Source organism: Engraulis encrasicolus, chromosome 3 (assembly GCF_034702125.1).
Source record: "Engraulis encrasicolus isolate BLACKSEA-1 chromosome 3, IST_EnEncr_1.0, whole genome shotgun sequence".
Taxonomy (NCBI): domain Eukaryota; kingdom Metazoa; phylum Chordata; class Actinopteri; order Clupeiformes; family Engraulidae; genus Engraulis; species Engraulis encrasicolus.
In genome coordinates, this window is record NC_085859.1 from 53,627,283 (window position 1) to 53,638,030 (window position 10,748).

At 44.3% G+C, this 10,748-nt stretch overlaps 1 protein-coding gene across 1 annotated transcript in view; it reads right to left on the bottom strand.

The window, feature by feature from the left end:
• The window catches only part of eeig1a (estrogen-induced osteoclastogenesis regulator 1a), a 50,840-nt gene that overhangs the window by 5,217 nt on the left and 34,875 nt on the right, over positions 1 to 10,748 (bottom strand). The window contains exons 3-8 of the mRNA XM_063195728.1: positions 7,660 to 7,780; positions 6,352 to 6,381; positions 934 to 1,050; positions 690 to 736; positions 240 to 379; positions 22 to 126 (exon numbers count right to left, since the gene is read on the bottom strand). Of these exons, the coding sequence (XP_063051798.1) occupies positions 22 to 126; positions 240 to 379; positions 690 to 736; positions 934 to 1,050; positions 6,352 to 6,381; positions 7,660 to 7,780 (560 nt within the window). The remainder of the gene's footprint in view (positions 1 to 21; positions 127 to 239; positions 380 to 689; positions 737 to 933; positions 1,051 to 6,351; positions 6,382 to 7,659; positions 7,781 to 10,748) is intronic.

A 10,748-nucleotide genomic window follows, 5' to 3' on the forward strand; every position in this document is an offset into this window, starting at 1 on the left:
CACACACACACATATACTGACCGGACAGCTTGCTCTGTTGGCTGGCGTAGCTGGAGTTTCTGGAGTGACCCGTGTGGAAGGACTCATCAGGACTGGAGACACACTGCTCCCCCTCCTCTGGCAGACCTGACACACACACACGCACACGCACGCACGCACACACAGTATATTCAATTTCACAACAACAAAGTTGTTAAGTTTTGTATTGTATCATATTCATCTCCATGACAACACCTTACCTGTGCTGAGCACTGATGGGCGGTGCTTGGCCAGGCGAGCCGGCATCTCATTGGGTGTGGCCGTGCCCTCCCCTTTACAGTCCAGCTGCAGGGAGGTGTCTCTACCCGACACCACAATAGTCTTGGCCGTGCTGGGGGGACTAAGCCACAGATTATGGACAGTTATTATTTATTTACTTGGGAATGGTAATGAATGGTTTTAACGTTAAACACCAGTGAAGGTATCATTTCAAAAACAAAAAATCAATCAGCTATATGTTTAGTTTTACATGTTCACTTATACATGACATATTTCAAATAATACCGGTATATACTGTAGGAGCAGTGTGTTTCAGCGTAAATGAAGAACATCCACATGTAATGACCATCGTTTTCCACTAGGGGGAAGAGTAGGTTACATTTTACCAGAGCCGCATTTTACAACACCAGGATGAGGAATGGGAGACTCACGTCTTAAAGCAGGGATCCCCAGACAAAAGAGTCATACCAATGGTCACCTATTGAAAGTTAAAAAAGAAAAACAAATAAAGACAAAACACACCAAATAACTATTGAGATAACAACAAATCAAGGGAAATGTAATGCTCTAGTAACAATTAATTTAACTATAAACACACTCAGTGTGTGTGTGTGTGTGTGTGTGTGTGTGTGTGTGTGTGTGTGTGTGTGTGTGTGTGTGTGTGTGTGTGTGTACCTTCAGTATGGAGTTGTCCTGTCGGGTGTTCTTAGTGTCATAGCCCTCCAGCAGACAGCAACGCACAGTAGAGCCAGAACCTGCAAACTCAGACAGGTTCAGGTCTGCAAAGCCCAGCTGAGAGAGAGAGAGAGAGAGAGAGAGAGAGAGAGAGAGAGAGAGAGAGAGAGAGAGAGAGAGAGAGAGAGAGAGAGAGAGAGAGAGAGAGAAGCAGAAGGAAAAAAAAAGATTGCCTCTCTGTTACTTTGCTCTAAAGCATGGGTGGGGAACCTATGACCCGTGGGCCGTTTACGGCCCTGTGGCCGTCTTATAAGGCCCCCAATAAAATTAATGTTGGGCAGTTTCACATGAAATATGACATGTTTTGTAAAGCAATCATAGAAATTACATTTGCAATACAATTCTTTCCTTTGAATAAAAAAAAATCCCAACCCCTGCTCTACTAGTTCATTGTATACATCTAAGGGACGCTAGGACACAAATAGGAGGAAGAGGAATGAGAGAGAGAGGTTCCATGAGAAAGATGTAACGGCTAGATACCCACTACCCATTACTGCGTAAACAACATGATCTCACAGAATTCCATGAAATGAACACGGACCACTGTGACAAAAAAAATCGGCGACAGTTTCACAGTTTTCTTGCCAAAATTCCATGATGGGGACATGGACTCTCTGTGATGGGTTCAACGAAGTACTTTTCTTTCTCAAAGCTATGTTCCAACAGTCTTATGTTGTTCTCTCCTGGTACAACATTATACTACAGATAGAGGATCCCATGAGGAGGAGAGGAGAGGTACCAAGAGCCGGTCAGCCCTTTTCTCCATAAGAAGGACTGAGCATTTCAAACACCATTTATGGACATACTCTCTATGCATGGCCAGGGGTGTGGGTTTCAGTGCATATGTGCATCTTCTTCTGAAGGTTACAGCACACCAGTGTGTGTGTGTGTGTGTGTGTGTGTGTGTGTGTGTGTGTGTGTGTGTGTGTGTGTGTGTGTGTGTGTGTGTGTGTGTGTGTGTGTGTGTGTGTGTGTGCATGCTCCACTTCTGAGTATAACACTAGAATAAGTGATTGTTTACTCCAATCTGCTCTTAAGAGTGCAGCATAAGGGAATGTGAATGTTATGACTCTTCTCCTTGACAGAAAGCAACAAGGCCTGACAAGCTGTTCATACATTAAAGACAAAGAGCAAACACACACTCTTCAAGCACACAGTGTGCATCTCTACTTTGGAACTGGACTGTTTTAACACATCACTCCACCACAAACACAATTCCAATTATTTACACACGAGCATTATATGCACCAATGAAGCTTTAGTGCATTTCTATTCCATATACTACAGTCAAATAATGTATCCTCTTGAGGGTTGTGATAGAGTCTGGGTCATAGGTGCAGATTTTTCGAAGTGTGGTATACATACTTCACTAATACACAAATTTGAACACCTGAAACAGTGCTTTCTTAAAACGACAGCTTAAATGGAGAAATGTGAGAATGTTGCATTCTGAAAATGATATAAAATTGACTGTGTGGATGCGGATCATTTTAAACTATGGATATTGCATTCATATGTATCTGGATTAACATGGCGCAGCAAGCATGGGTATATTCTGGCACTACAGTGCACTATGCCCTTGCACGCCACCGCAGCCCAGGCCAGACACAAGAGCGGAGCACTCCCTGTTCCACAGCAAGAGCAAATAGCTCGGTCCAACTACCGCTCCTTGTTCTGGTGCAAACAGGGAAGCCCGAGTGAGTCCACTCCACAAACAGGCCATCTTGCTGACTCACAGGAACAGAGCTCTTCCTCCCGGAGACGACACTGGAAAACGAGTGTTTTGGGAGGGCTGTGAGATGGACATCCTTTCCATTTAACCCCCATGGCCGCTGTTTCCTGCTCCGATGCACCCCGTCCAGAAAACACAACTGTCGGGCTTCTCCAACGCAAAAGCAACTTCAGTGTTTACTTGGTGTGAACTTCACTTTTTCCAGTGAAATTTGAAGCAGCAGAACATGCTGTTCTATAAGTCTAATCTCTTGAGAAGGAGAGACACAGAGGAGAGGACTCACCCCTATTCAACCATGTCCTTTTTTGATGAGTTGTGACGCATGTTTAAGACTCATCTAACCAATATATTACAAACTAGTAGGATCAAGAAAAGTCGGAAAATCCCAGGAAATATGACTGCTATTAATATACATCAGTATACCTAGTCACTGTAGTTAATGTAAAAATACAAAGTAAGGCTATCAATCAGAAGAGCATAGGTAATACAATCAAGGAAATCAAAACATCCACTGGTTGAGACGCCAACCAGCTATGCCGCAGCCCCATTGTGACAAAGGCAATATATTTACTTATAGCCAATGAACTGTTTTAGATCAGTGGTAGTTTTTATAGACACATTTGCTGTGTGTGTGTGTGTGTGTGTGTGTGTGTGTGTGTGTGTGTGTGTGTGTGTGTGTGTGTGTGTGTGTGTGTGTGTGTGTGTGTGTGTGTGTGCGTGTGTGTAACAGGTGATGTCTAGAAGGGCTTGGGGGGTCTGTGGCGTTGACAGGCTGTTGCATTCCAAGACCACTCCTCCAAGCAGCACTCCCCAAACTTGGCAGAGCAGGCCAAGGCCAACCGGCATACACACACGCACGCACGCACGCACGCACGCACGCACGCACACACGCACGCACACACACACATGCAGCCACACGGCCGCACAGCCACACGGCTGCACGCACACACTCCTGAATCCCAAGAAATATCTAAACTCCACTTGTCTAATTCAAAACAGTGGCAGGCCATTACACCTCCCCAATATCCCACCAGGGAAATATTGACAGCAAGGAAATGGTAAGCCTGTTGGACATTGTGATACGATGCACGCGGACTGATAACACTCAAAACAATGTGTACGAACAAGTAGACTTCAAAGCACCCCCTAAAGCTGTTACACTATGTCCTGTATCTATCTTGTTACAGATTATGGGGTGTAGTCAGCTACTGTATCAATGGGCACTGGCTACTGACTGCAGATACAGTGGACACAGGAAATGAAGGGTTTCATTGTAAAAATGATGTAAGCTCCATTTTGTTTTACTTTTGCATCTCATTATTGGGAATGAATGGCATCCTATCATCCATGCCATTGAGATATTTTGAGAACACACTTTTTAAACCCGTAAAATGAATTTTATTAAATTGTGTCACATAGCAGGCTATCAAATCTCTCAGTAGCTCAGAGTGAATCGATAAACACAAGGACCCACATGATGAAGGGTCCCTATCAAATCAGATTAAACTATGAGAACTAGGAGTAATGGAACCTCTCTCACAGCAGTTTAAAATAAAGACTAATAGGTGTTTATGTCTCAAGACAGGAAATCAAAGGGAAGTGTGCACCAAAGGCACCTCAAACCATTAATTAGAGTCTGTGTGTCTTGCAATGGCCCCAAATGAATTGAACAAAAGGTGTTGAAAGAAATAAATACAATGAAAGGCCAGGGTCTGGTGGTCTGACCCAGTTTCTCAGGCATCCGACGGCTGCTGAAGATGTCGGTATTTAAGGAAGGCGACTCCTGAGGAGGTGAGGGTTATTTTTAAACTCGAGGATATCTAAACTTGGGCCCGGCCGAGCGGGAAACCAGGGGGAAGGAGTCCAGTCCATTCACAGACCATGAACACCAGGGAGCACTTCGCTCTCTGTGTCACTGTGTCTCACTAACACACACACAGACACACAGACGCACAGACGCAGACACAGACACAGACAGACACACACACACACACACACAACCAGTAAGACAGACTAATAGTCTAATTATACAGCCAGGTTTAACCTTTATCTCAGCCAAGTGCTACGTTAAGAAGATGAAGAGAGATGAGAACTGGAATTTCTAAATCAATGGAACTGCCTCAGATGGATCTGCCTCAGTAATCAATAACATGTCTCCTTCAATTGTCTGCTTTCTTGAATTATATAATTCATTCATTCTCTCTTCAATATAAAAACTAACCTGAATGGCTTTATGTTGAAGCTGTAAGACAATAGAAACATTCAAAGCGATGGGTATGCCTGGCTTCATAAAGCTAGCAATCCAGTGGTAGTTCTAAAAGTTCAAATGATAAACTCATTTGATAAACAGATGATAAGCTGTTCGGGCTGACAGAGTATCATGCCAGCACCTCATCTTGAATCGACTGACAAGTCCATGCAGAAAATTTGAGCATTTGGGAAGCAGAAAGTTGGAACTGAAAAATACCGTGATGACAACATTGATGTCAGCATGTTCATTCGGGTAACAAGCGGTCACAAGTATTGAAAACGTTAGCGAACAACATCCCGGTATGACTGAGAGTCGTTCACCGTCAAAGACTTTGGGATCCGGCATCGGCATCAGTTCGCTTGGCCTGAAAACGTCAAGATGGCAACTTCAGGTAGTTCAGATCGTAATGCAAAGAGGACATTTGCCAAGTATAGCTGCTGGCTTCTCGTTGACAAAACTGGGCGAATTGTTTTGTGTGCGGACGGACCCCACACACGGTCATGTTTCAGTAATGTTTCAGTAATGTTGAGGAGAGGAGAGTGGTCATGTGTTAGTAGTAATGTTGAGGAGAGGAGAGTGGTCATATGTCAGTAATGTTGAGGAGAGGAGAGTGGTCATGTGTCAGTAGTAATGTTGAGGAGAGGAGAGTGGTCATGTGTCAGTAGTAATGTTGAGGAGAGGAGAGTGGTCATGTGTCAGTAGTAATGTTGAGGAGAGGAGAGTGGTCATGTGTCAGTAGCAGGCCTAATGTTGAGGAGAGGAGAGCGGTCATGTGTCAGTAGTAATGTTGAGGAGAGGAGAGCGGTCATGTGTCAGTAGTAATGTTGAAGAGAGGAGAGTGGTCATGTGTCAGTAGTAATGTTGAGGAGAGGAGAGTGGATGGCATGGGGAAGTGGAGACAAAGGGGAAGGCCATGTGACCTAATTAGGCTACTGGAGGTCACAGAGCACAAGGGCCCAGTTAGCTACTGTAAAGATAATAGAGTGAAATTGACATGTGTCAAGATATCTGTGTGTGTTCAGAAAAAAAAGGTTTGTTAAAAGCTGCATCTGAGTGTGTGTGTGTGCATGATACCTGGTGTGTGTGTGTGTGTGTGTGTGTGTGTGTGTGTGTGTGTGTGTGTGCGTGCGTGCGTGCGTGCGTGCGTGCGTGCGTGCGTGCGTGCGTGCGTGCGTGCGTGCGTGCGTGCGTGCGTGCGTGCGAGAGAGAGATATGGACACATTAGACGGATGGAAGGCATCTGTGTTCATTTGCAAGTATACAAGAATGCATTAACATGTCATGATGGAGTGCAGCTATTGCCACTTGTATATGTCTGTTTTCTGGTTGTCAGTGTCAGAGTGCGCTTGTTCACTGTGGGAGAATTCCTCCTTACCTTTACATACGCCTTTCCTCCTTTCAGCTCCTGTAAAGCAAACAGGAAAGCACATATTAAATCAGGGCAAAAACAACACATGGACACATAACGACACACACAGAGAGACACTGGTTTACAATATTCTATGCAGCGTTCTGGAAGGAGTTGAGAATTGCTGATGAAGGAATCACTGACATCAGCAGTAAACTGGGACAAAAACCTGACAGGGAACATCCTTTAGGACTAGCGATAAGACAGACACACACACCAGAGTGGGAGAGATAACAGGCAAAGCATGCACGCGCACGCGCACACACGCACGCACGCAGCGACATAAAGATTGGGATGCAGACTAAAGGGTGTTGAGAAAACGAGTCTGAATGGTGCACACACACACACACACACACACACACACACACACACACACACACACACACACACACACACACACACACACACACACACACACACACACACACACACACACACACACACAGAAGGAAAATTCCTTATCTTCCATGCTAATGGTGGTTAGCCTACATAAACACAGATAGTGGGGATGAGAGTCCAGAGAGAACCCACTGGGGGTTGAGGATTGGGGAAATCTGAAAGTGTGTCAGACTCATCAGTTGTCAGACAGCAATGTACAGCCGTGTGGTGTGTGGGCAGTCATGGCTTAGTGGTTAAGGAGATGGGCTTTAGATCAGAGGGTTGCAGGTTGCAGGTTCGAATTAGGGATGCACCGATACACATTTTTTCACTTCCGATCCGATCCCGATATCTAAATTTGAATATCTGCCGATACCGATACTACTCCGATCCAATACCAAAATCACATATATGCATGGGTTTCAACTTGAGGTAGGCCCAAGCAGACTATTTGGTCAGAAAAGGGAGTCAGAAGAACAGGAAACCAATTAATAAGCAAGTAAAAAAGCACCAATCCCATCCTGAAAACTAATATGCGAGTGCTATGATTTCAAATTAACATTGCACCTGACTCAATGTCTGTATCAGGAAAATGCCGATATTTTGGGAAAATTCAGATCCGATCCGATCTTTGAAATATGCTGATATCTGAACCTGATACCGATACACCGATACCGATATCCCATCCCTAGTTCGAATCCCACCCTTCCACCCCCTATCCCTAGGGACTATAACCAATACCTAGTTGTACTTAACCCATTTCAGCCTAAGCCCTTTTTGAGAAAAGGTGCCCCTGCCTATCAAAACTAATACAACAACTAATTCACTTTGGATAAAAGGGTCTGCTAAGTGTAATGTAATGTCATGTAATGTAAATGTGTTGTGTTCAAGCATTACCTTGCGAACAGACACTCTGCAGATGCAGGGGTCTAGGATGCCGGTGGTGGGGTTGGCACTCATCTTACTCACGAAGGAGAACCTCCTGCGCCAGCGCACGCAGTTCTCCTGCACCTCCTCTCTACACAGAGAGAGATGGTGGAAAGAAGAAAGAATGGAGGGGAGAAATGGAGAGAGAGAGAGAGAGAGAAGTGAGACATGGGTTAGATCAAATTAGAATACAACAACACGCTTAGCGGTAGAGTAAAAAAAGAAAAGATGACATCTGCTGTTTTTGCTTTACATTTTACACAAATATGATTATGTAATACACACATAGACACAATATTAATGAGCTTTATTGCAGACACGTATGATGCAAAAAGCGAGCGAGAGTAAGAGACAGACAGAGACTGACAGAGACAGACAGAAAGAGATACACAGGATGACAGAGAGAGAGAGACGTATTGTTCTTGACTCGGCAGGCTATACTGCCATACAAAGGCAAAGTGCAGTAACTAAATATTTTGTCAAAATTATCCTTAGAGTGAAACGGCCTCCATAGCACCTCCTTTATCCTCTACAACCTTATGGTTCAAATATGTCCTGTTTTAGAGATGTTGCTATATCAAATGGCAGTGACTACACAATACCCAACGTAAAATCAATACTTTGAAGGCCTTTTCTCAGTTTCAATGTTGGCGTAGTGACTGCACTTTACTGGCTCAGTGCTTAATGCTGGCCTACAAAAGGCAAACCCCACAGCTAACCACCATGCCACACAGCTCTGCCCAAGGGCCCCTCCACTCCCACATAAATATGTCAGCTTCAGGCCTGCAGTAGCAGGACCCAGTGACCACAGCAGCATCACAGCAGAGAATCATGTAGCAGCCGTCCACACGCACACACGCACACACAGACACAGACACACACACACGCACACGCACACACACACAGGAACTGCTACAGACAGCCAAGTAGTGAGTGTTTCACTCACAATGACTTATTACAGTTCATAGCAAATGATGGTAGGTAGTCTTAAATAAAGGGTTAGTGCAGCAGAATTTATGTACAAATCTGGGAACAGTGACTGTGTGTGCCTGTGTTTGTCAATCGGTGGAGTAGTAAAACTCAAGTAACTTGAGTGGAGTGCAGTGGTCAGATTCTCTATCTCTCGCAGTAGTGTGTGTGTAACGGACACCCCCTAGCAGAGTTCGGTGGGAGAATGTTAGTGGTTTTGTATCTGTGCTACCATGCGGAAGCGTTGCTGTGATTTGGGGGTCGCGAGTTCGAACCGTGAGTGGCAAACTAGCGCAAGGTGGCCCCCCGTCACATGTACACTAGAGGCTTACAATATTGCGCAATGGACAGATTATCATTTGCCAGCTGCTTCCTGTTCGGGTCGTAAACACCACAGCTGATGTAAAATAACACAAATCTCACTACATCTGATCTAAACTGCTGTGTCACCATCATCAGTAATCTCAAGGCAATTAAGTAATCATCACAATGCCGCAAAGTCTTTAAATCAGGACGGCTTCCAGATGCACCGGCTCACCATGGGAGACACATGGGGTATCAGTGGCTGGCATCACCAAGGAGATTAGGAAGAACGACACAGGGGTCAACTGGAGGTCAGTGCTTCTAGCAGTAATGTATGCACACGCACACGCACGCACCCACGTGTGCACACACACACACACCAGAAGAGGCGTGTTCTGCTTTGTACTTCCTCTGCATGATTGCTTCCCGGGGCTCTTCAAACGTCAATACTGTAGCTTGGGGGAATGGAAATGGAAGGGTGTAATTCAAAACAAACGATATCCAAAATCAAAACGGGAAGGGATAACAAACTGCATCGCCACGGAAATTCGAGACAAATTGAACACTGAGCACATGGTACTTTACACCTCCAGTTTAAATTCAAATACTATGTTACAAACTGAGGTACCACTAGACATTTTGTAACACTCCTTCCAACATTTTTTTTAAGCAGTCTGTGGTGGCAGTTGCAATATTCTTTGCCGTCATCTGCTGGGGATCAGCAGCGGGGCTGGTGATTCTAACTAGGGGTGTAAATATAATAATCGATATGTATCGATGCATCGATCCCACAGCCGATGATTGAATCGAATCAAATCGTATTGAATCGTGGGGCATTCGTAAGTATCGAAAATAATCTAATCGCTGGCCCCTGCCCAAAGCCCTATAGCTGTTAATTGTGCAACATAATAGAAGTGGAAAAGTAATTGGAAAAGTAGATAGAATGTAGAAAATCAGGGACAATTTGTGGTCGCTTGGTCAATGCTTTCTTGCGTCATTTTGTTGTTACTTTACTGACATATTAACACATTGACTACCAGCGGTGCTTTCAGAATCATGTAGTAGACTCCCAGCGTTCTAAACCAATTTTAGGTGTTTTTTGTACAGTCACAGCATATTGTGTGATAGGGCCACCGAAACATGCTATGGCTCATTTGAAAGGTGAGACTTTCACCTCTTAGTGCGTGAAAACCGTTTGTCTATAGGTGCTTTCATTGCCGAGCTATTGTAAGCTTGCAGAATCTTGTGCTTTTTCACGGGGTCCAATATGAAATTGGTGTAGGCCTATTAGATACGCATCTCCTGCTCTGCCACCTCCCCCTGCAATTGTATCAACCAATCAAATGCATTTTCGCCTCCAGATGTACACGTTACTTCCTTGTAGGGCTGCACAATTCATCGAAAATAATCGAAAATTGTGATAAATTAGTGAAATCGAAGTTGGAATTTTAATCGTGATTTAATCGTGGCAATAGTGACCTACCTTTGAGAGCGTCCTTGAAGCCAGAACATACTGACAGACTGGCGTTTCTGGCCAGAGATCTGTCCAATAGGTTTCATGCTATTGCCTTTACATAATTATTACAATTCATTTTATTTTGCTCATCCCGTATACAGTTCATTCTTGGTTATATTTCATCTTGTTATGATTACGATTTTGACCAAAATAATTGTGATTATGATTTTTTCCATAATCGTGCAGCCCTACTTCCTTGTGCACAGTCTTAGTTCCTTCCTGGGCAACTTTTGCACACACGCGAAACGGGTCTTAGTCACACGCAGTAGGC